The sequence below is a fragment of the Rhipicephalus microplus genome, chromosome X, assembly GCF_043290135.1.
Source record: "Rhipicephalus microplus isolate Deutch F79 chromosome X, USDA_Rmic, whole genome shotgun sequence".
In the NCBI taxonomy this organism is placed as follows: Eukaryota; Metazoa; Arthropoda; class Arachnida; order Ixodida; family Ixodidae; genus Rhipicephalus; species Rhipicephalus microplus.
In genome coordinates, this window is record NC_134710.1 from 175,502,818 (window position 1) to 175,529,341 (window position 26,524).

A 26,524-nucleotide genomic window follows, 5' to 3' on the forward strand; every position below is an offset into this window, starting at 1 on the left:
AGGTCTATTTTAGGTAAATTAAATTTGGACGAAATATTATTTGGTACAGTCTTCTGGAATTGAAGAAATTGCGTTATTTTCCGGCAAGTATTTTGAGAATCTTGTCTTACTCGGAGCGAACTTCAGCAAGGTAATGTATTGTTGCTATGATTTTCGCGTCAGGGTCGGTAAAACGAAACACAAATATCCGTCAAGAAAGCGTGTTTCTGTGCGTCATCGACTATTGTCAAAAATACAGACGGCGAGGTATATAACGTCCATTTACTGAATAATATGACGCAGTCCAGAAAGCTTAGATGTGGGCAACGTTAGAAAATTGGTACAATTACTGCCTAAGCTTCACTACACACTTTACTACTAATCGGTAACGCTAATGCCAGTGATGTCAACATTGCTATTTTCTTCTGCGTCATTGTCCTATCCGTGAACTCTGATCAGCTAACCATCGATGCCCGAGTAAGACAAAACTTTGATTTCGGCCAAGCTATTTGCCTGGCACTCTTCGTCTGTCTTCCCTCCGGTACAAAAATTTTTGCCAAGTTTAAATGCTCGGCGTCTCTCAGGAACTTGAAAACCATAACCTAATACAGCATGAAGCTTTTTCTTGTACTTGCGGCATATTGTGCGCCATGCACAACTTGTATTTAGAAGGCGTCAAATTTGGTTGAATTTCACTTAGACCACGTTGATGTTGCTCGAGCATAGTTGACATAGATTGCGCGTGCGCGTGTCCACTCGTTATGTATTACGGTGTAATAAATTGGGTACGCTTCTTAAACCCCAATTTCTTGTCTTTTCTGCATTTATAAGGGCTCCAATCAGATTTCGGAAGTAGTTCCCAGCTTGTTATCTTTTTGCTGCTTGTCGGCACAAGATGCGACGTGCATTCGATACAATATGGAAACGACGGAACTACAAAATGTCTTGAAGTCCTCGCCTAGTTGTCTCGCGACTGTATGTACATCGACGTCTGAGGTGGTGCCATTGAGGCCTGCCCTTCCTAACGGCACTCGAAGCATTCGCCCGCAAAGTGTGGCCACCTGCGTATACGTGCAGGGCCTTGTATAGCGAGGTGTACTAAGAAGCACGGCGAATACTCCCAGGCATATGCTGCATTGAAAGACTTCCTCAGGACACGCTTCCAGATATCTCTCATTAACGGCAGCGCTACGTGGCCACGCAGAAATGAGGTAAAGTCTGCTCAAAGCATCACACGCAACGCGTACGAATACAACGCGTACGTAACGCGATAACGTAATCGATTTACTTGTGATTAGTGTGTACTAGAACAGGGGAGCGCCCAGAACTGCCGCAGCACCAATGCACAGAAAGTTAAGCCCAAACAAGGTCAACCCGCTCGTGGCCCTTCGGTCGGTATAGTCTGCAATGTGTCATCATTTTAAGAGTTGCGCGCAGTATCTGCCGAAGTGGTTGAGGGGTAGAATGGTCGCTTCCCATTCAAAAGGCTCGGCTTGGACTCTCAGCTGTATCTGGTGGATTTATATTCCAAGTATCACATGTTGCAGCTGTATTGGTTTGTATATATTTCTTAATTCTAGCTTTAGTTGTTACGTATTGCTGCAAAACGTAACGCAAAATGTGAAGTACAAAAAGAAGAAATCGGACAGAAAGCGCATTTATTGGCGAGGACAAATAAAGGTTTCCTTTATTTATTTTTACTTATGTTGTCCATAAATACAGGGTAAACGTTCGTCATTGTTTATTATTTAAGTTATATGTTCGTAAAATTAATTGTGCAATAATACTACATTTGTATCCACAATGTCAACACCTTTACTTGTTTACGTACACCTCGTTATCACTTTATTAGAGTTACCAGCAAAATAGCTTTTTTTTACTACCAGGAGGAACCTTGAAAGAACAGACACAACATTGCAGCTTTTGCAGTATTCAAACCTTCGCGGTTCCCCACTGACCGAAGGTCGTAAACATTTAGTTAGCAGTTAGTTTTTCTTTTGAAGCAAGCCAGCGCCGGCGATAGGAAGCAGCGTATCGAGCACACGCAGAACGAGTCCCGTATTAGCTAAAATCTCAGAGGCCATGCTTTACGTTCTCACTGAATCCCGTGCGGTGGCGCTGCGAATAAATACACTTGCTGTCATATTTTTTATTGACTTTTTGTAGCAATACTTATACGCTGAAGCTATAGACTAAAAAAAAAAAAACAAAGGCAGCCGTACAACTGTAATTAAGAATAAAAATGAACAATCTATAGTTGTGATTCGAACCCGAGCATTTTGAGTGGGAAGCGGACATTTTACCCTTGAAACCGCTTTGGCAGAGCCGCGCGCCACTTTTGAAGCGACCACACATTGCCAGAAGTGGTTTGACCCTGTTTGGGCTTCACTTGTCGAAGCTCGATACGGGCACTCCCCTGTTCTGGTACACTCTAGTTGTGATCAATTACATTTTTTCTTAATTTATTGCAGGTAATCAATAACTTTTTTTAAAATCAGGTTGTAGCTAGTCTACTACGGCAGTTTTGATACCGAAAAATTGCGACAGCTCTGTAGACGGAAGGTCCCAAGCCTATTTTTAGCCTTTTCCTTGGGCTTACCGGACGCAGCGCCAGCAACAGCGAAGCGCAACGCTTCAGTCGCCGCCTGGTGGCCACTGGCTGAAGCGCGCCTAGTGTGGATTGCTCCCTGCGTCGTCTGCTAGCCACGTAAGGATGGCATGTGCACGTACGTCATGCTCGTCCTCAAAGGGAGGCTTGTCCCGCTCTGTTAGCGCAAGTTTAACTGCTCGTACGTTTGCATAGCACGATCTACAGACACATTTGGCCTTACTCGGCTGTATATGCACTGCAGTAAGATCAGTTCGGGCACTTGCCGATAGTGCTGTGTATCGTCGTCGTACTCTTCGTTCACCAGTATCATGTCGGTGTGGGTGCCGCGCTTTGGTTGAAGAACATCGTCCCGAACACGAGGAGTATTGCGTGGATGTATAGCGTTTTAGCCTCCCATTAGTAAACGAAGTGTTGCATTTTTGTTAGGTGTCTACTTGCGGTTTTGTTACTTATAGGACGAGCTTTAATTGTGCTTGAGATAACCTTTTATTGTATGATCCTAGACTCACTACACCGAACTATATATGTCGAATAAATTCCGACACTTCCGTACATGAATTGTTTTTTAAAAAGAAGAGAAACTGGAATGACATAGAGATGATTAAAGTTGAGTCGCCATGCACAATTTTAACAATCGGTGAAATTTATACCGACACACCCATGTGCTTAGATTTGGGTTCAATAAAAAAAATCCGGATGTTCAAAACTAATCAAGACAGCGTGCCTTCCAGTTATTTCATATAATTTCACGCATAACGTCATCTTTTTTTTACGTTATCTTAAGCGCCTTTCTGGCGTTGTTGTAAACTGAAGAAAGTAGCGAACATTATTCGCGGGTAAACAAAAATTATTCCATCAAATAACCAAACTCTCGTTGAGTCCCTGTCATGCAGATAATCAACCAGAGATCACTTTGTGCAGAACTGTTACCTTTCTATAATGTTATTGGAGTAAGAAAAAGCATGCTAAGCGCAGCCAGCCTAGTTTTCCTGAATAAACTGATCAACTGCTGTACGTACATTTCACGAAGAACTGAGTAAAAAAAGATGCGGATGCCTATTAGCGTTTCTCATCGCCATAGAACATGGAAGCTCTTTCTTTTTATTTCTTTTCTTCTGGTAGCCAAGACCAGCATGCATAAAGCAAAAACGGAATTCAGTCACACTTCATTAGTGCGTAGCAGGAAGAGACAAGCTCAACACTTAAAAATAATAATATTAATAATGTAAAGGGGGTTTATTGAAGGACTGAGCAAGCGGGTGGTAGCTCTAAAGGAACGCAGGCGGACCCAGATGACGGTGCTTGATCGCCGATCTCGTGCCTTTTTCTTGTGCTGATGATAGCTGACCTGATGGTATCAACGTCTTTCTTATTCACTACAATTACCCCCGGCGAAAAAGTTGAAGCCATCCTGGCAATCTAACACGTGGGGACAAGCGGGTCAAAGTAGGGCTTCAGACGGTTTACGTGACCGATATCACGTCCACGCCGACGACGGTCGCTCGGTGGCGTGAGGGGTTCAATGGCGTAGTTCACGGGTGAAGTACGCTCGACCACGCGGTAGGGACCATCATAGTTAGAGAGTAGCTTGGGTGATACACCAGGGGCGCAGGGCGGTACATGAAGCCATACAAGTGCTCCAGGAACGAACGTTGGTGCAGAACGATGCTCGTCGTCACGGGTCTCCTTCTGGCCAGCGCTGTTGGTCGGATGTAGTAAGCCGCTTGGCTAGCTTGAGGCACTCTTCTGCGTAACGAGCGGCTTCCGAGACAGGCTTGCATTCGGAGGGATCTGGCGAGTATGGCAGTAAAGTGTCGATGGTGTGCGATGGTTGGCGACCGTACAGGAGAAAAAATGGGGAAAACCCGGTAGTGACTTGCGTAGCGGTGTTATACGCGTAGGTCACAAATGGGAGAACGAGGTCCCAGTTTGTTTGATCAGAAGCGACATGCGTAGCGAGCATGTCCCCCAGAGTACGATTAAAGAGCTCAGTCAAGCCGTTCGTCTGTGGGTGGTAGGCTGTACTCTTCCGGTGAACAATATGGCACTGTTGAAGAAGTGCTTGTATTACATCGGAGAGGAAAACACGCCCTCGGTCACTGAGGAGTTCTCGAGGAGGACCATGACGAAGCACAAAACGATTGAGTATGAAAGTTGCGACGTCTTGTGCTGCAGCTGTGGGGAGAGCAGCAGTTTCAGCGTACCGTGTTAGATGATCCACTGCCACGATAGCCCATCGGTTGCCTGCCGTTGTTAATGGTAGTGGTCCGTAGAGGTCAATTCCTACACGGTCGAATGGGCGGTCTGGGAATGGAAGTGGCTGCAATGAACCTGTTGCAGGATGTGGCGGGCTTCTCCGTCGCTGACATTCGTGGCAGCCGCGAATGAACTGGCGGACGAAGGTAAACATTCCGCGCCAGTAATGCCTTTTTCGTAGGCGCTCGTAGGTCTTGAAAACACCGGCGTGAGCACATTGCGGGTCGGAATGAAACGACGCGCAGATGGTAGAGCGCAGCGTTCGGGGAATGACTATAGCCATTTCCTACCATCTGCTGAATAGTTGCGCCGGTACAAAAGGCCATCCCGAATACTGAAGTGCGAAGCCTTGCGGCGAAGGGTTCGAGTGGTTGAAAGTGTCGGTGCCTCGGATAACGCGTCAAGAAGCGAAGCGATCCATGGGTCATGGCGTTGTGCAGAAGAGATGGTGTCCTCGTCAAGAGCTGACAACGTGTTGTCTGAGGAAACAGATGCAATGTCCGGGGATAGGGGAGATCGTGATAGTGCATCAGCATCGGTATGCTTGTGGCCGGAACGATATACAACGCGAATGCCATATTCTTGAAGCCGAATAGTCCTACGGGCAAGACGACCCGATGGGTCCTTAAGCGAAGATAACCAGCATAATGCGTGGTGGTCCGTTAGTATACATCAAAAGCACGGCCATAAAGGTATGGGCGGAACTTGACAAGCGCCCAAACGATCGCCAAGCATTATTTTTCGGTGACGCTGTAGTTTGATTCAGCCTTGGTGAGAGTTCTGCTGGCGTAGGCGACGACATACTCGGCGAATTCAGGCTTGCGTTGCGCGAGAACCGCACCGAGGCCGACACCACTGGCGTTGGTGTGGACCTCAGTTGCTGCCGTAGGATCGTAGTGACGCAGTATTGGTGGCGAAGTGAGGAGACGACGAAGGGTACAGAAGGCTTGGTCACACTCAGAAGACCATGAAGAAATATCAGTGGTGCTGCCTATAAGTTCGGTCAAAGGCGCAATGATAGAGGCGAAGTTGCGCCCGAACCGGCGAAAGTAGGAGCATAACCCCAAGAAGCTCCGTAACTGCTTCATAGTCGTTGGTTTGGGGAAGTCGGCGACAGCACGTAACTTAGCCGGGTCTGGAAGTATACCGTCCTTTGATACGGCGGGCCCGAGAATCGTAAGTTGCCGAGCAGCGAAGTGACACTTCTTGAGGTTGAGTTGGAGCTGAGCATTCTTCAGGCACGTGAGGACGTGTTTAAGACGCTCGAGATGTGTTCCAAAGTCTGGCGCAAAGACGACAATATCGTCGAGATAGCAGAGACAGATTTGCCATTTCAAACCCCGAAGAACCGAGTCCATCATGCGCTCGAAGGTGGCAGGCGAATTGCAGAGGCTGAAGGGCCTCTGCAATGCGCCTGCCACATTAAACTCATACAGACCGTCCGGTGTCACGAAGGCTGTTTTTGGTTGATCGGCATCTGCAAGGGGTACCTGCCGGTACCCTGAGCGTAAATATAATGACGAAAAAAACTCGGCACCTTGTAAAGTATCAAGGGCATCGTCAATCCTGGGTAAAGGATACACGTTTTTTCGAGTGATCTTATTTAGGCGCTGGTAATCCACGCAGAAGCGAACGGAACCATCCTTTTTTTTAACGAGCACTACAGGTGAGGCCCATGGACTTTCTGAAGGTTGAATGACGCCGCGTTGCAGCATATCGTTCACCTGTTCGGTAATAGCTTGGCGTTCCGCCGCAGACACATGATATGGTCGCTGTCGTAGTGGCGCATGGGAGCCGGTATCGATGTAATGTAGAGTGGTAGAAGTGCGGCCAAGTGAAGGTTGAACAACATCGAAAGATTCGCGGTACTAGTACAGCAGTTGGAGGAGTTCAGATCGTTCAGATGGTGACAGTCCGTCTGCGATCGCCGAATCGAACACTTTCGAAGCCTGTAGATCAGAGTGGTTAAGAGCACTGACGGCGGCGAGGTCACTTTGGGATGGTTCTTGCGGCATGGTAAAAATTTGTCCGTTATCAATGGGCTGTACGCATCCAAGAGACTCGCCTTTAAACAGTTTGATGGTATGCGGAAAGGGATTGGTAAGGCAGAGAGCACTGGCTCCATTAGAAATTGAGAGGGCTGAATAAGGGAGCAGAAGTGGTTTCCGACTTAAAAAGAGGCTTGATGGCTCAAAAAATGCTACTTCATCACGCATGCCGTCGGAGACCACAGGGAGCAAAACAGCTGTTGTCGGTTGAATGTCAGTATCCTCTTTGACAACTAGCTTAAGCGCGGCTGATTAGTGTTGTCGTAGGGCTGGTCGAACAACGAAAGCAGTTCAAGTTCGGAACGGGCACAATCTATAACGGCACGATTACGCGATAGGAAATCCCAGCCAAGTATGATGTCATGAGAGCACGAGGAAAGGACGATAAACTCAACAATGTAGTGGTCCTCCGCAATTGTGAGTCGGGCAGTGCAGGCAGCCGGCTATAGGTCGAACAGTTTCTCCATTTGCTGCACGTAAGGACATCATATCAAGTGGCGTGGTCACCTTTCGGAGCTTGCGGCAAAGTTTGGCGTCTATAACTGTCACATCGGCACCGGTATCCACAAGAGCGTATGCATGGGCGCCGTCTACAAAAACTTCGACAATATTTGATGGCAAGGTGCGAGGACTTGAACATTTCGATAGCGCAGTTCTTGCCCCTTGAACTGCGACGGCTAGTTTCCCTCATTTTGAGGGGCTGGTCGTGGACGCATGGGTGACAAGGAGCGTCGATTGGGTGAAGGTGAGCGACGAGGCGAAGTTGCCGGATAGTCACGGTAAGACGTGTTTGACTGACGATCCGAACTTTCATAACCAAAAGGGGGTCGGTCCATGTAGTTGCTTCGTGGTCGGACGTCTGTGTAGGCGGGCACGTGACGACGGCAGTATCGGGAGATATGGCCAGGGCCACCGCACGCAAAACAGATCGGCCGGTTATCGCGCGTTCGCCAGGCATTTGCAGCGAGGGGCGCCGCCCACGCGGCATACGGCTGAGTCGAGGCTGTGGTAGCGAGGGGAGGAGCCCATGCGACCGAAGACTGAGTAGGAGCGGTGACATGCGGCAGTCCATTGAACGGCGAGGGCTGGTGTGGCTGCTACCTCTTTACTGCGTCAGCATAAGTAAGAGGCGCGGCGACAACTTGCTGCTGAAAGGGCACTGGCATAGCCTCGGCAATCTGGTCCTGAAGTGCATGTCGGAGCATGGGAGCTAACGGTGTCAATGGTTGCTCTTGCTGCTGCTGCGGGAGCTCTTGGCGCTGACAAAACGGCAGGAGGGAAAGCTGACGTGCGACCTCCTCACGCACGAAGTCTTTCATTTGTGCTAGAAGGCGGGAGTGGTCAGGTACGACGTCCAGTGCAGCGAGTGGTTGGTTAGGCTGAAATGGACGACGGGTGAGAGCTCGTTGCCGTCGCAATTCATCGTAGTTCTGGCACAGAGTTACCACTTCAGACACCGTGCCAGGAGACTTCGCAAGGAGCATTTGAAATGCGTCGTCATCAACACCTTTCATAATGTGCTGGATCTTGGCACTTTCGCTCATTGCGTCATCGACGCGCCTGCAGAGATCGAGTATATCTTCGATATAGGTGGTAAACGTTTCGCCAGGTTCTTGTGCCCGTGAGCGCAGGCGTTGTTCGGCGCGCAACTTCCACACGGCAGGGCGACCGAAAACCGAGGATATTGCCTGCTTGAAAGTGGCCCAGTTTTCGAACTCGGATTCGTGGTTTGTGTACCACAGTTTCGCCACATTAGCCAAGTAAAAGTTGACGGTGCTCAACTTAGCAGCGTCATCCCACCTGTTTGGTCCACTGACTTTTTCGTAGGACGACAGCCAGTCCTCGACGTCCTGGTCTTCGGCGCCCGAAAAGATCGGGGGGTCTCGCTGGTGAACCGGGCCGGGGCAAGTAGCGGCCGCGAGAGGTGCTGTCTGTTGGGCAGCGTCAACTTGCATGGTCGACGGCAGGGTGCGGGATCGGAGTTCCAGGGTGTAGGTGATGTAATTACCCAGCACGATCCACCAAATGTAAATGGGGTTTATTGAAGGACTGAGCAAGCGGGTGGTAGCTCTAAAGGAACGCAGGCGGACCCAGATGACGGTGCTTGATCGCCGATCTCGTGCCTTTTTCTTGTACTGATGATAGCTGACCTGATGGTATCAACGTCTTTCTTATTCACTACAATAAAAACAAAACGTGACAGTGCGAAAACTCAGACAGTCACCAAGCGCAAACATCCCTTTCATTGGAAGACTGCGTTTCTCTGACAAGTAATAGTTACGTTCGATAAACATCGTACATTCATTCGGCAGCTAACGACATATATAATACAAGTAGGTTGTAGTTAACGCCTCTTATTCGCGCGCAGTCGGCTTACACCGCTCACGAAAAAGCGCCGCTGCTTACACTTGTACACGCGCCGCCGGCAGCCTCTACACCCTTGCCAGGTGACGCTGCTACCACTTATAGCTCGATCTCAGAGCGAATAGCACGGAAGCTCTGCGCAACTACGAGATAGTGAGCAAGGTGTTCCTACGCTATAATACAGCCATTCCCTTCAGCGCTTGCACTGAGATCAGGAAATGTTCAATGTAGCAGCTGACGTCGTGGCGAGGAAAGTTGAAACAAATCAGTGACGACAACGTTGAAAAACAACTTCTGATTGATTGATTGATTTGAGGGGTTCAACGTTTCAAAACCACCATATGATTATGAGAGACGCCGTAGTGGGAGGCTCCGAAAATTTCAACCACCTGTGGTTCTTTAACGTGCACCAAAAGCTGAGCACACGGGCCTACATTTCCGCCTCCTTCGGAAATGCAGCCGCCACAGCCGGGAATCGATCCCGCGACCTGCGGGTCAGCAGCCGAGTACCTTAGCCACTAGACCACCGTGGCGGGGCGAAAAACAACTTCTGTAGAAAGTCAAGAATGAGTAAAATGTTACAGAACCCGCAGTAAGCCTTCCGGCCTTAACACGATCCTCGAGCCTGTACAACGCAAGCCACAGCAGTTCGTCGTAGTTTGAGTAAACTTGTGCTATTGTGTTACGGCAATAAGATTCTGAAGGCAAGTAATGCAAGAGTAATTGATAATGATCCCTATAATTTTCGGGGCTGTAATTCACCAACGTAATCAATTATATTTTAAAAGAAATCAGGCTTGTAAACGCGACCAGAAACACGTAAAATTACGTCATATCAGATGTTATTGAAAAAAAAAGTAATCTATTACTTGTAACGCGTTCCCTACAACTATGGAAGCAATTGTAATTGTAATCGTTTATTTAGTTTTTGTAGCGCGTTAAAGTCTGCTAAGCTGTTCAGGCGCCTCTCTCAAGAGTTGTCACGTCGGCGCGCGCATCTGGCGTGATAAACGGGCTGTCCTCCCCCGCAGACCACGCCACTACCACTGCACTACTGTCACACGCGGTCTGTATCTTCGTCGCCGCGCTGCTTCGCACCTGCCTCGGCGAAGATTAACCTGGCTACCTTCTCACGCAGGTGAAAACCCGCTGTCGACCCATAAATTATTCCCCCGTGCCCTTGATGCCACTTTGCCTTCGCGCTGGTTCGCCGACGGCCCTTTACACCCATACAGTGTCTGCTTGCTTTCTGTCTCTCGGTGAAACCGAAAATAGCCGTCTAGCACCTGGCGGCGAGCAGTTTCGGGGAGTCGCCACGTGCGCGATGTGGAAGCTACTGCAGCCTTCGAGTGAGATCTTTCTGTAGCCGACCCACTGCGCTCGTTTGCCGAAACTAGGACCACGGGTCAGCACGAGGCCCTTTAGGCGACGAGCGCCGTGAGACGCCATTACCGTAGGACTCTAGTCATTACGATTATCACTAATATTCAGACGGCTTCTTCGAAAGAGGTGCACGGCAACTAACCTCCCTATAGCTCATGCGGATTCAGGCGGTCGATGCAGCGGTGGCAAGCAAAGCGGGGACGAACGGAGACCCCGGTTTCGTAAGTGTAGCTGGTTGGCTGCGGACGTGACGAACGTTATTAATCGTTCACTCTTAAGTGAACGATTTATAGCATTAAATAGAAGAAGAAGGTAGCATTCAATATCAGCAAATGGGCAATTAGTAGGAATTCCCGACTTAACAAGCTATCGATAGAGATCACCTCACACCCTACTTATGTACCATTAACCTCGATTGCCCGAAGATTCCGATTCCTCTTTTATAGAAATTCATACACCTTTGTAAGCCTTTAAAAGAAAAAAAACAAAACGAAAACACAGCAGAATCAGCCGTGAGAACAGAAGACGTCTATGAAAAAGCACTGCACCCGTACACAGTATATATGGGTATAAAAGAGAATGAAGGAGCACCTTGACAACTGGACTTTAATTGGCGGCCATTTCGAGCTGGTTTTCGAGAGCGTTGCGAAAACGAGCCTGAAACGGAGGACAGGCTAACTTTTTTTCTGTTTCTGTCCTTTTGTGCGACGCCGTGTTGGGAAGTAATTTGGACACGGCTCCCTGCAGTTCGTCGCGAAGCTCCTCACAGCACGGCGGGAGAAGCGACGCTCCTTGCGCCGTCCTGTGTAGTCACACGCGCAACTTCTTCCATCGTAAGTAGCAATTATGGCGCGCCATCGGAAGAAAGGGTCGCCTCGGAATTGGATAAAACTTCCGCGCTTCGCTTCCTGCAGAGGAAGTATATATAACGAGTACCCGTCGCCAGGCCTCCGCGGCACAGTTTGACCTCGCAACTCTTCATTTATGCATGGCGCCGGTGATGGGAGGGACAAATAGAAAAGAACGCCAAGAACAAAAAAAGAGACGACTGGAGGAGAGCGCGCATGATATTGAGTGAGAAGAAAAGGCGGCCGAGGCAAAGGGGGATTGGAAGCTCCAGCGAAATGAAAGATTATCGCGAACTCCTCGCTCCGCGCATGCGCCGTTTCTTTACTCAAACTGTTCCCCGGATTTTTGTCTTTCTTAATGTCACTATTTCATTTCTATCTAGCGTATTGCTCGTAGCGAGGGAGGAAAAGAGGTAAAAAAAGAGTTTCTCGATGAGCTCGAAGCTTCCGACCACGCTTGCTGGAGCCAGCCGCGCGTCCATCCTGAAACAAAGAAAGCAGCTCCAAGGTTTCGCATCGCCCCTAAAATGAGCCGAAGACACGAGCGAGTACGAGTTCTAGGAAGCCGATGCACTGTATAACACAGAAAGAAACAAAGCAGTAAAAGATAATAAAGTTCACACCTCTTTGTTCTTTTTTTTAGTGCTCCCACAGAGTGCTCGCCTGCTGCCCCCTGTGCTAGCGTAAATTAAACTTTTGGCGAAGATATGCAATCCTCCTACTCTCATTGCTCCCAGAGAAGTTGAAAAGTATTGGCGTTCGTAAACACTATATCGGATGAGGGCTCCTAAAAAGAACAGGAAATCATCGCGAACCAAATACGTGAACGAAGGCGACGCCCGAGCAACACAGCTGGTCCTCTATATCTATTTATTACGGTCTATAGAGACTCACCCGTACACGTATTCATTTTTTCTTTTTAACCGCAAGCGAGCGAGAGAGAATAATGCTTGCATCGAGATTACCAATTTTGTGAAACGTCAACGTGCTCGTGTCGGTGAATAAAAAAAGATTCGGTGGACCTTTTTCTCGCACCAGCCGGGCGGCTCAGATAAGAAGAGCTCGTCGGAGCGGAATGGAGAAAAAGAAAAAAAGAAATGAAACGGCTCAGAGGGGGGGGGGGGGGGATAACTGTCGCGCTCTTCCCTACAATGCCGACAAAATCGCTGAAAATCTGCGTGTGTCTTGTCCGACATATATACAATATTCGCGGCGATGGGCGGAGCACGCTCTGCTGACGCCTGTATCTGCGAAACCAAACAAAGCAGCCCCGCAGCAACTTCGGAAATGTTACTTTCATTTTCTCGCCGTCTCGTATTTATTACAGCCGCGCAGCGACAGCTTATCTCGGACAAACTCGCAGCCTTGCGCAAGCAGCCATAACGTGCGGCCACCACCGAGGCCTTATCTGTGGGCGTCGCTCGTGGGACGCACCAGCGCACGCTTCGGAATGCACGCCGCAAGCGCCTGCGCCGACAGTTTGTTATGGCAGTGAATGCGAGCCGTTATTGCTCGTGACGCCTCTGAAGCGCTGGCGCGAGGCTTGAAAAGAATGTAGCCCTATACGATGACGTATGCGCTAGCGCTGTGCGGTAAAGCTGCTCCGGCGTCACCCCTCCAAACGCGAAATTCGGAGCGTATTCTTGCTGCCCAGGACGACTTTAACATGCGGACTCTGTATTTCATGTCGGATAGCATGTGATTCACCGCAGGTTATGCGGTGCATTCTATGTTTCTCCGCAGTCGTGCGCTAAAATAAATAAATAATAAATGAATAAATAAATAAAAGTTATGGACCATCTTTCCGAAAGGAACCCTGATCGAATGCGAAGCAGCAGCGGTGTGAACTGAGTTGACCCGCTTGAAACGGGCGTCGATGTGGGTGCTGCAAGAACGGTTTGAAGCGCAACTCGGTGTAGCGTTTACTCGAGTAAACGTTTATTTGAAACGCAAATAGACGAGAGGCGGGTTGGGTTCCGCGTAAGTTTCATCGCAGATAAACGAGCCGAAAGAGTGTTTTCTTTCGACGTGCGGTCGAGCGTTGCGGGCGGTGGAGAGAGTGAAGCGAGAGAGAAGTGTGTTGCAAGCGGGCACAGTAGCAAGCAGCTGTGTGTGCTGCAATGAGCGTGCTGCGGGAGAGGGAGAGAGTGACGTCAGTGCGTACATACAAGAGAAGCGTGCGGGGGATGCGTGGCGTCAACGCGCAGCTGCGGCGTGACCTATTTGGCACCGCTGCAATACCTGCGGCGAGGGAAACGCGTTCGCGGCGCGTTCGTATGGACACACGTACGTACGACGTTGCACACGTGAGTCAAAGCTGCCTTGCATGTAATAAATGAAATAATAAGGAGAAAGAACCCTCTGTTACCCTGTTTCTGTATACCTCGCCTGCCACGCAGGTCTCAAGTTTGATTAAGTCTGCTCGAGTGTTGACCCGAAGGTCACGAGATTGAATCCCGGCTGCGATGACTGCATTCCGATGGTAGAGGAATATGCTGAGTGACCTTGTGCTTAGATTTATGTTCACGTTAAAGAAGCCCAGCTGGTCGCATTTTCTGAATCCCTCCGCTACGGCGTCTCTCACATAATAATGTGCTTTTTGGACGTAGAACCTTTAGAGCTACGTTTCTCAGTATAAGTATGAACATACGAAAGCGCATGTTTCTGCGTTTTGTTTCATACGCCCCCATAGAAACGCAGCCGCCACAGCAGGGATAAAACTCAGATCCTCGAGTTGTCCTACCACTGCGGCTTACATACAAAGCGTATATCTGAATGTTCACAGTGGTAATACGCACTATAGCTGCTTTTTGCACGCAAAAAAAAAAAGCCGTACATCTTCCTTTTCGCCGTCCTACCCGGGCATTGTCATGGCGTTTTCAGAAAGAAATTCCATTTTGGTGATGGTGCCATCAAGGCAACATGTGCTCCCCCTCCCAAAATACGGAAAAAAAAACAGAACAACGCTGAAACATTTCGGCACAGCTAAAAGAAGAAAAAAAGAAAGAAGCGGGAACGACGGCCATAAAGATTTCACGGAGCAGAGGTCCACGCTTTCTTATCTGTGGTTGGTTGTTCTGTGCTGTCAAGTGTACTAGCGCACAAAAAGGAAGACGAGAAAAAAAAAGAATGACTATCAATATGTTAGATGAGTGCCGAAAACTTTTCCCGAACAAAGGAAAAGTAATATATAAAGGTGTTCGGTCCTTGTTCTTTCTCTTTTCGTGCTGCTATGTTTGTTTTTTCTTCGTGTTGGTGAAAAACGACGCTCCACTTTCAGGCCCTGCTCCAGGCAGGCAAGAAAGAAAGTATGGTTACAACAAACAGTAACTTTCTCAAGAGCGCCCACATTCTCGAGACAAAATCTATAACCGCTCAACTCCTGCACCGCGACAGTGCGCTGCAGTGAATAAGAGCGCCGTGTTTCTTACGAGAGAACTCTACAGGACACGACCAAGGAAGCGCGGATGTTCAGCCTAGAATGTTTAGCGGCGAGATTCACGAACATAAGTGCTACGCGAAAAGTTGGTCTAAGCAAAATTGAGGGACGCGAAAATCTAGCGATTCGCACACGAACCTGTATGTTTTTTTTTTCGTCACTGATTAGATATCAGTTCTCTTAGGAGAGCGGGCTGCTTCAATCACATTCCCGTAAATCAGTGTGGGAAGTCTTTTTTCCTAGTCGCGAAAGTTACAGTTGACGGAAGAACGTAATCTCGCTGTGCTATAGAATTTGTAAACGTATTCAGCCTCTTGTGGAGTACCACCTGTTGAATGATTGTTTATCTACTAATTTTAGAAAAACATCAAACGTATTATATATAGCAATTCAACTCATGTAAAATATGTATGTTGAGCCAAGCGTACTGAAAAGCTGAAAATAAAAAGGGTAAATCTTGAACCCCAACTTCCAATCAGGCAAACAAAAAAATCTTTCAGAGTCTCTTTGACGTTGTGTAATTTTCAAATTTCTTAATTAGTTTTTATTGAAGCAATTTCTGAACATGTACAGACATGCTTCCAGAGCGCGGTTATTAATTCGGTACATTCTTGTGTTTTCGCATTTGTTCATTTCTGAACCTACTTCGGCTACAATAGCCGTCAAGTCGACAGTACTAGATGTGTTTGCTTTGAATAACCTTATCAATGAAGATATATCTGCACGCACAATCAACTTCAGTGTAGTCCATGTTTTATTATTTTTAATATAATTTTGTACGCATGTGGAATTTTTGTCCGAGGCCAAACCGGCCTAATGTCCAAACTGTTGGTACATAAACGTTGTCTTTTCCCTCTTGCTAGCGACATGCTCACTTGAGCACCGTGATTGGACTATATTCCATAACGCTCGCTGCACAAACGTTGTGCTTCCCAGGCGGCGGTTCGTGACATTGGTAAGCATACGCAGTGGTTGTCGCTCGTGTGGCTGCAAACAACTGGTGCATCATCGCACAATCCCGACCATCATCGCGCAGCCCTGCCGCCGATTAAGTGGAGGCACCAAATGCTATGAAAAGAGGAACATCCCGGAGCACTGTCACGCGGTATTTATTTATTTTTTTAACCAATGTCGCGGGAATTTGTTGCAAGCGAAAAGCACGAATACTTAACAGATGAAAACTGAGCAACTATATATATGCTCACTAAAACTGTTTGCCTAACTTCGCTGCTTCGAAAGTTAATTATTCTTGCCTAATTATTTATTAGAAGAACAAAATATAGTTTATGCGATAGTCAGCAGCATGCATTTGGTCGCGTAGTCAAGGAATACATGGGCACACTCTGGCTAGAATCAGCTGGATGTGGACAGCTACTTATTGAAACACCATATGTTCGAAATTTCCGCGGCCCTCCTTTGCGGCTTGCCTGATGATGAGAGTAGTTTCGACACATAAACCCCAGATGTAGTAAGTACATTCCGTTCGTGTCCCACCAGTGTAAGATTGGCTCGTGCACGCTTACACCAGGGCCAATGTCACTTTTACTGGCCACATTCGTGGAGACAAGGCATCGTTATTTTTCGAACACGCTTATATGGACGTTGCTATATACTTCTAGCTCTTAATGGCGCGTTCTAATTCGTGAGTACTGTACATGGAGGTAATATTTACATGTTGACGCATTTTTATACATACAGACATTATTTTGCGGCTATGAATGTGCACAGTGCATCAAAACAGCTTGAACTGAAACTCAGTCGAGAGAGATCTAGTATTGCACCACCGAATAACGCACATAATTAGGATCAAGAACTTCACCCTCCCCATAAACACACAATGCTCAGTCGAACCACGTTTGATTTTTCGGAGGGTGACTGCTTCAATGGGAGACGTTTCATACTTGTATATAGACATTTTTTTTTTGGGCCGAATGCAGCGAGCGACTGCACGCTTCGCAATCATCGAAAATGTTTGGAACGCAGTTAGTTCACCCGTCCACGCTCGCAGCTCCATGCGGTGAATCAGGCATTTCGCATTGTTCATTTATTGCCAGTCGACTTCACGCTACAACAGGACTAAAAAAAAACGCATCAGCGGAACGTTTTCCAAATAATTTAGAACGCGAGACAAATTCCTTGACGTTCATTTAAATATTGAGTACGCGGTCGATTGTTTTCTTTCTTTTTTATTTGATGTCCATCACGTGCAGTTAATTCATCGCTTCTCTGCGAACTGTTTAGCTCTTTAGCAGAGCGTGGTGGGGTGGCTGACCTAGAAAGGCATTGCCTCTAGGGCTCAATTATGTAAACGATTCCAAAAAAAAAAGAGAAAAAAAAAACCCTAAAATTTAGTTGGGAAAGGCCCGCTTGGGCTCTCGAGCTTCGTATACTATACCACCTTGGTGGACAACCTTGTTTTTTCTTCCTTTCAAGAGACGCAGGATGTTCGCATTCTTAGTCTTATAGCATCACCATCACACAGTCAGGCAGAGATGAAGAGCCCTTTAGAACACATGTGTACCAGCGCATGCTATGTTTGGGTCAGTGCTTTTAGATACCGAGGCGTGAGTCCTCCTTATGTTCACACAGGATAGAGAAGAAAGAAAACAACAAGCGGCGCACGCGGCCTCACGTTCGTAGCGCGCGTAGACTACTGGTGCTAGGGCTCCGGAGCTGCTTTTCGCGCGTCACGTATACACGGGCCATCTGCCCGAACTGGCGCAGGAGCGATTGACGCTCTCTTCTGCTCTGGCACAAAGACAGGAAGTCGCTCGCGGATGGGAAGCCGGCTGCAGGACACGTCATGCGACACCCGTACTTTAAAAAAATAATGTTGTGAGCTGACACGCTTCTTTTTATTTTATTTACTTATTTATTCTTTATCTTTTTATTATTTCTTTGATAATAGAAATTCCATACTCACCCGTGACCCAGGAGCCATTGAATTTGCGCGGGTTGAACGTGCCATGGAGCACTTCTTCTAGCGATATCCTGGCCTGCTTCACGCGGGGTCCCTTGTCTCCTGAAACAAAGGCCAAACCCACTCACGACGACTGTATGCGGCGCAGGCAGGTGACGCTTCCTTGGCGGGCGAACAAACCCTGAAGAAAAGCCATTTAGAAAGAATGGCGGGGACAAGACGTTTCCCGAAATGTCCATAAATACCCCTTTTTTTAAAAAATACGCTAATTGTGATATTTGTTCACTGCCTTCGTGATTTCTTTTTCTTGTTGCGGCTGGCATATTCGTGGCAGCATATTGTTGCCGTCTCCAGATGACTGGAAACGGCAGCAGTCAAAGTAAATTAAATTGACTTTTTATTTAGTAGAGATGGGCAGTCAAGTCAAATGGAAGAATTGCAGTTATTCCTGCGATGAACGTATTGCGACTAAGATTTGTAAAAAGCAGCCGTTGATGACTTTAGCAGAATGACGAAATATATTTTCGCCGGCGATACGGAAACGAAAATGCGTAACAGCAGAAGCGTCATATATATTCTTCCGAAATGTCTAGCCTGAGCGAGCGTCGTCATAACAACCAGCGACCGACTTCTCTTTGTGGGTGGGTGCGCTGCCCTCGCCATCCCCGAAAGCACTTCGCATGCGCGTTAACGAATGTAGAATACCCGAGAGTAATTTTGAATTCGGGGTTTAACGGTCCAAAAGCTTGAAACCGTTATGAGGGACACCGTAGGGGAGGGCTCCGGAAAATTTGACCATTCGGTGTTCCTCACGTGCATTGACTTCGCACAGTGCACGGGGCTCTGCCCTTTTGCCTAAATCTAAATGCGACCGCCACGACCGGAATCGAACCCGCGAACTTCAGCTGTCCGCCAAGGTCGAACAGTGGCTTCGGCGTTCGGCCACTGACCCGAAAAATGTTGGAATTGAAAATGAAGTGAAATGAAATGAAATAAAATGAAAAGTCAAAATTTCCGGAGCCCTCCCCTACGGTGTCTCTCATAACGGTATCGAGCTTTTGGACCGTAAAGAACCGTCTATTATAGATGAAGGCAGAAGAAGTGAAAGCTCTCCAATCGTTGTCGTAAACAGCGACGTAATTTTTGTCATCAGCTAGTTGCGTTCATCGGCTTTTTGGTCTTTGTTTCGTTGGTGCAGTTGGTGAAATTTCATAAATCCGCAATAATTACCTGAGGGTGTTTTTCGAAAATCTTGAATGACCACTGAGCTTTTCCTAGGACTGATATTGATTTTCCCACTTGACCCGACAGCCTGTATCCGGTAAGCGAAATGTTAATTATTGTACTTTTTTTATTAAGGCCGCATTTATTCTCTAGCAATCTTGTCTGCTCCGAAAAAAAAAACAATTTGAAAAGTTGCAAGCAAAAGTTTAATTGATTATATATTTAGTGATCCTAATTAAACCACATTTCTTGAAACACATGGGATACGAGAAAGGCAGTTCTTGCGCGGAATTTTTTCTTTCTTTTTAGATGCTTGGATTTTTACGTGCCTGCAGCACGATTCCCATTTTCACAGGTTTGCTTGGCTAGTTTTCGAACGTTTATTACGTGCAAGCAGTTTTTAAAAAGTTTAGTTTGGTGAACCAGTAGTGCAGCAGCCAAATACACAAATATAGGTTTTCTCACCCACCGCAAGCTTGTTGCGTTCGCAGAACTAACAGAAAATTGCGTTCGGGCGATTTTTTCAGTGAGCTGTAAGCATTTATGTAAACGCTCGTAAATATTTAAACATTTACTACGAGGCCGATTTTTTCATAGATCTCCTACAGGCGTCCCATAAAAACTAGCTCGCAATTTAAACAAGTTTAGAAATTAACAGCAGAACAAATTACCCCCCCCCCCCCAAAACAACGTACCGAGAACTATTGGTGTACCGTTAATGTATTTTTTACGAAGCTTTTAAGAATGCTGCATAGCCATTTTAGAGGCTGAGAGACCTCTAAAATGGCAATTTGTATAATGCAAATTTTTATAATGAAACCGAAACCGTGTATTTTTTCTATTTATTTACTCATACTGTTGGCCTGTCGGCTGTTACAGGGTATATGCGCTATGTAACCACGTGTATATCGTTAACAGCCATCTGAAAAATCCTCTTTTATTCTTGCAATAATAATACAAATAATTAACGGCAACCTTTATTGTAATCATTTGTAATCATATACCCTAATGCCACATCACAAAATGATGAGGCGGCATTCGCAAGTCATTTTGTTGGTATGTGCTCATAGCCATTGGATGGCTGCGCTTGCTAATAATATGTCCAGCACCAGGATTGGCTTAAATTTTCTCCTATGAACAATGTTAGCGTGAGAACTTTCAGTGAACACAACACTATGATCTTGCAACCCATTTGAGAATACGGGTTCTAGTTGTTAACGAAACTCTTTCTTTTCCAGCTTATAAACTTCCTTTTGTTTTAGGTTAAAAAGACGGAAGAATTCGAAAATTGCGATGTGGCGCGTTATTTTGCTACGAATGTATTTGCTCGCTATACTTTCTTAGAGACGCAACCTATCTTGTACCGTATTTTTTTATGCGGCTTGGAAAAATGGTTTGCGCGATTATTGTTGTTCCTGTTAACAAACGCGAATCAGCTTTTTTTTCGATACAAATTGGTGGAAATTGCATGCTTCATCTATTACCTCGTATCCGCCAGGCATGAAATGTCAATTGAAATGTCTATTTCTCATTGTGTGCTCTTTCTAGCTCAGAATACCACAGAGTTATGAAAGCGCCAAGGTATTCACCTGGGTCCTGATATGGTACAGTTGAGGATTTAAGGTCAACTTTTTTAAAACACAAACGTAAGAAGATGAGATGTAGAGACATTACTTCTCTCTTTTTTTTACATCCTGGTTCTAATTTTAAACACTTTTGTTGAATTTCACCAGAGCTAAGTCAGAATCGTTGATGAACGTTAAGTGTAACGCGCAAAATTTAAGGGCCAGTTTCGCCTACATTGCTGCGGCTGTCCGCAATTGCTGACCGCCATACAATCGCGAAGTTAAAAAAAAAGCATTAGGTTTAATTTTTTTTATAAATAGTCTCTAGCTATCACCTCGCATTTGAGGAGCTGCGCACGATACTTAGAAGATTGCCCTGCCAAAACTTTGAGTAAACTTCGCTAACATAAAGCGATCAGTTTTTTTTATTTAATCAATGAGGAAGTGCGGTATTTCTGATCGATGTAGTACCTGCCAAATTTGAAAGGCCAGAAAAAAGCCGGTCTCTCAGTGTTAGGGCCTTACGTGACCTTGCAGACGGCAACTTCAATGTAGGCCCTGCAATGAAAAACCGGACAGCAAAGTGCAGCAGCGAGTGAGTTACGTGATAGTTAGCGTGTGCTCGTTGTGAACGATATAAGACCCAAGAAATCCATGCCGCGTCGCACATGAGAAGGCCTGGAGTGCACTTATAATGTCAAAAGCTAACTCTTGAGGGTGGCGTTGAAGACTTATTTGCAAGTGCTGTTGCGATCTTAAAGGCCAACTCCGGCGATTTATGGACCATGTCAAGGTAATGGTGTTTTTATGTTCATGAGACACTCTTGTCACGAGCCTAATAGCTGAAATGCTCCGGAAATTTGAAAGTAGTATTTAATAAGCAAAAATGCGGAAAACCTAAACCGAAACCTGACCGGGCGCCCTGTTTGCGTATGACGGACTATTTGGTAAGAACCGGAGGCGGTATGCTGGTCCCGAGGGCACGTAGTATGAAAACTGCGAAATCCAGACCAGCGAAGCGCTGGCCAAACACCACAGAGGAAGGAAGAAGGCTTTAGCGTGCTATACTCGTGCCAAAGACCGACGCCGTCACTTTGTGGACAGCATAATAAACGCTGTATAGTGGCCGAAGTAGCGGTGCCATCGGCTGCGTCTCTTCGGCTGACATACCAAACATGACGTCACACAGACATTGTTGCCAACAATTCTGGCAAGCGAGGTGAGCTTTTCGAGGCAATCTTTAGAATTCATTTGCAAGCAATCAATGGCATCTGTCAAGCATGTAATTTGGGTAAATAACGGAAATGTGCAAAGAAACGTACCCAGTGAATTTCATTGAGATCCATTGACCTCGAAAAATGGCCGGAGTTGGCCTTTAAACTGGGAAACAACAGCTTTGGTATAGAAACATAACGAAAGCTGTATGTCTCTACGTTGAGTCAGCCGCTCATTCTGAAAGATTAGCTGCCTTGGGGCTCTTAATGAAGTTTATGGAGCCATCAATGAACACATACAGTAGTCTCTGTTCATTGATGACGGATTTCACATATCTCGTTGTTAACAAGCTGCCACTAAGACTATAAGTTGCGGTCTGATGTCTGCTTCGAATATACAAAAAAACAACACTAGGCCACTGTTTCCTGTTTCACATTGTGTACACATCTTTGGCGCATCGAAGAGCACTGTGCTCAAACAGCAACAGCTCTAGGGTTTTTTTTTCCTCACGAGGGATGTGATGCGGGCTTGTTGCTATAGACCATCTTCATTAGGTTTCCTTGTAGACACACAGAGCGCTAACATGATGTTGGTAGTAAGCGCCCTGTGCGCCTACATGTGCCTTCATTTCGTCCTGCCTTTTACGTGCTCTAAGAAGGAAACTAGCTGAGGTCTTCTTTTCAGACCCACAAGAGGTCATGTTAAGCGCGACCACTTTCACACGGACTTCTATTGTTGACAGTAATGAAGAGAACGTATACGCGTTCACGTGGTGGCAGAGACCATTAACGAATTTCAGCTGAGATATAATCACGTGGTGTCGTGGTTAGTCAGGAGATAGGGGATTCCAAATATCTGCCATTTCTTGACGACTGCAACTAAAACAAAAGTGACGATATGAATGGGGAATGACAGAGCAAAGCCACCAGAACGCCGCGTGTCACCCACGCATGTCGCAGATGCCAGAAAGTACCGCAGCACGCAATAATTTCGAGCGACGTACCTCATAGCGGCTGTTATACTAACAAAGTATAAGCTCTGCTCACGATCCCTGACGCAGCACATTATCTTCATTTCTTTTTATTTTAATTCATCTTGCGAAAGATTCTGTCACGGGTAATCAGGTGCGAGTTTCAACGGAGGCAGCCAAAAGAAACCTTTACTGGCGGTAATACAATGTGTGGCACTTACGTTCTCTGCAGGTCACATAAAAAGCTACTCCTTTCTTACTTTCGTTTGAAGCACCTCTATCCCGATCTTCTATGCGAATCTAAAGCGAAATTTTCTCTTTACTTTCATTTCAGCCATTTGAAGGGGGGCCATAAGTCCGGAACTCTATGCGCCAGTTCACTGCCTTGCCAAGAAAGTCCACGCCCTACTCTGAAGTGACGCTTCAGTTAGCACAACACGCAGGCGTGCGAAAGAAAGCGAGCAAGCAAAGAACGAAGTCGTCACCGGGGGTGAGCAGTATGACGGCGGTGACGATGAGGGCGCAGACCCCAGCGATGACCAGAAGCGCGATGCCGATGCCCCGCCAGTTGCGACTGTCCGGTGCCGAGGACACCAGCTCCTGCGCAAGAGAGAGCGACACGTCAGCGCTTGGCAGTTCACTGGCCGCCGCATCGCCGCAGCCACGTGAATACAGCCAGAAATAGTGCCTTGCTTCATACGTCCGCATGTGAAAGACAAAAGACACTGAGAGATTATGTCCAGTAGAAAATGTAGAGATGATAAGCGACATATAAATTCTTACTAAGCTTGCCCTAATTACACAGGAGCGTAGTCAATAAATACCCTCCTGTGTTGCCTTATTATTTAATTTACCGAAGTGGTCATGCCTGAGCACAGTTTTTTTAGCCGATTCGTCACTTCAAATAGGATTAGCTTCGTGAGCTAGTGTTAGCCAGCACCACTGAAGGTCATGGCAGCGGATGCAGAAGATCTCTTAAGTGCCACCGAACTTAGGAGCAAGCAAATTGTTTATAATTTGTTTAAGAAAAGGAAAAAAAGAAACTATAAAGAAGCAGAGCTCCTGAAACCCCGAGATTCTTGTCGCTCCACGCGACCCCAGAGACACTAAGTGTAGAGCATGGCACGCACCAAGAAGCCGAAAGAAAATCTAATCAGAGTGCCCTGACATTTCACGCCAAAGACGAAGCATTGAGAGCAATTTAGCGTCGCCCTTGACCCTATCTTACTCATCCCGTTTACTACCAAAACAGAGACAGACAGACACAGAGGGAAAGATGGATTTATTGAATTGTTGGTGCGTACTGCAGCTGCTTTTTTTTTGACGTCATCTGCGAACCAAAAGCAAAAACAAAAAAATTCGACCTTGTCGTTTGTTCTGCGGGTGCACTTGCTCAAAGCACACTTCAAAAACGGCAACACTTTCGCAGCGCTAAATCACGAATGATGTTCAATCACTGTCACGGTACATACTTTTTTCGTTTTAGTACTGGCGCTGTGACCAAGTGTCTTTCTTTTGTACTTCAATTTTTTTCGCGCAACTAAGTTAAGAGCATTGGCAAGTTGTAGTTACTCAGAATGCGGCGAATGCAACCTAGAGCAAGAGCACTAAACTAATCGTTGGCGTTCTTACGGCTTGTCCGAAACTGCCGGCTCAAAAATAAATCACTGCCGCCTTAATTTGCCCAGCTGAAGCGAAGAATCCATGCCGTGTCTTTTTCTTTTTACTGTTTGGGGGGGGGGGGGGGAGCGTCAGAACTTGCCAAAGATGGCGTGGCAGCGGGGAAGGAGGGGGTGGAGAGGTTAACCGGGGAAAGGCCACGTATAGCCACTGGATTAGAGGTGACGAGAAAGCAAGGCTCCACATCCAAGGGTGCATCTTTTTCGGAGACCCAAGAAAAGGCTCGCGGTCGCATCGTTTCCCCACCGCCGATAAATGTGCGTGGTTCCCGTGACATACTGGCGTGTACACTTCGTCACTGTCAGTGCCCTGCAGTCTCATGCACTGGCCGGAACCCGAAGCGCAGTAAGACAAGCCCGACAGCGATGAATCCTTTAGCTGGTGCTCGTAGCGTGTCTAACGGTCTTCGGACGCTGGCGAAACATTCTGGCAGATTGCCACGACACGATGGGCTGTAGGAGAACGCCGCTAGAAGGAATCCTGCTCGGCCGGCATGCCGGAGTGGTTGGTGCACCAACTCGGGCAGCCGGGCCCGAGACGTTGCGCCGAGATGTTGCGCGGTACAGTGCGGTTGCGGTCTACGCTCACGCGACGAAACGGTAGCCGTGCATACAGCCTCGTTTCGTTCGCAGCCTGAAGTGCAACAAAAGTGTACATTTTAGCCTCATCAAATCCTCCCTCGCGAGTGCGGACTTAGCTTGCTTTAGATAAACAGAATAAATGAAAGAAGCAGGTTGGAGCACGCAGAAACTCTTTGCTAACCTGATTCCGCAATTGTTTTACCTCGCAGCGCCATTCAACAGCCACTCCAGATGTCGTACCAGAAGAACAGAGCAGTCACCGAGGAGATGTTCTATAGTGAATGGTGTGAAATGCAAGTTCCCTTTTTTCCCGCTTTACTGAGCACTCACGAATGCTGAGAGGAATCTTCGTAAACCGGTGGACGATCATACAGACTACGCCTTGTCAAAAGATGAGCGATATTTCTTCCCTAAAATGTACTTTTTACAAGACGAGGCAGTGACGCTAAGGTAGCAGGAAGCGGTGCCACCTGTGTTCGTTGTAAGCGGTGTCTTAATTATAACGTCTTTTTTAAGGCGCTCGCAAGTCTTACATTTGGAACGACAACAAGCTGTTGCGTGTGTGGTGGACAGGGCACTGACTACTCTTCACGGCGAAATTGGCGACACGGCGCTTAGCACTGGGGAATTACAGGTCGCTTCAATCACGCATGTTTGCTTTCGAATCTAAAACGGAGGTCGCAGGAAACTAGAGACACGAAGAAATCGACAGAGAGCAGATAATAGAGGTGTAAGGATGGAGCCAAATATCGACGAGCGTCGTGACCCTTAGTTCTTTTTTTGTGGGGTAAGTGTCGGCCTAACACATATCCCTCTCGTGCAGTGCTTATCAAATGTGAGTCCCCAGGTGGCCCACGACGCCATTTTCAGGGTTAATTGAAACCAACAACATGACCTTGGTAAATAAAAAAAACGCGTTTTTTAATTAAAAAAATGCACACTAATACCGCAAAAAGCGCTTCTGATTGTTTTTTTCGTATTCTTCGTAGCACAACAGTTAAAAATTGTACAGGAGCTGAATCATTTATTTTTATTATTTTATTGAGAGTACCTGCAGTGCCTTAAGGCATTATTACAGGGGAGAATGCACAGGGTAGCACATGCTTACATACAGAGGATAACCGTGCAAACAAGAAAACACAAAAACAGAAAAAAATCCAAAGATGTTATGAGTGTAAAAGAATGTTAACAATATCTTGCCGGAGCTGGCCCGCCTGAGAGATTGTGCGTGGTAAAAGCGAGTGTTGGTAGATGCTCATTCTGCAAAACAGTGCTTTTATTTTCAAAAAGTGGCCAATTCTGTGAGATAAGAAATGGAGGGGTAAAAGGTAAGATGCTTTATGGCATGATTTCTCTTCTTCCTTAGATGGCTGCAAAGCTTCTATTGAAGTTTTGTACAATGCACGGACGATGTTTTATATGCTTGAAAAATTTGAAGAGC

At 46.8% G+C, this 26,524-nt stretch overlaps 1 protein-coding gene across 15 annotated transcripts in view; it reads right to left on the reverse strand.

The window, feature by feature from the left end:
• Positions 1–26,524, reverse strand: part of LOC119177204 (dipeptidyl peptidase 4) — a 522,011-nt gene that overhangs the window by 50,643 nt on the left and 444,844 nt on the right. For 6 of the 15 annotated variants that reach the window (XM_075878252.1, XM_075878255.1, XM_075878250.1 and 3 more), the window contains exons 2-4: positions 23,308–23,422; positions 21,109–21,195; positions 17,852–17,950 (exon numbers count right to left, since the gene is read on the reverse strand). In XM_075878252.1, coding sequence (XP_075734367.1) covers positions 17,852–17,950; positions 21,109–21,195; positions 23,308–23,422 — 301 coding nt within the window. The remainder of the gene's footprint in view (positions 1–17,851; positions 17,951–21,108; positions 21,196–23,307; positions 23,423–26,524) is intronic. The other 9 variants (XM_075878254.1, XM_075878258.1, XM_037428617.2 and 6 more) reach the window with 3 other exon arrangements.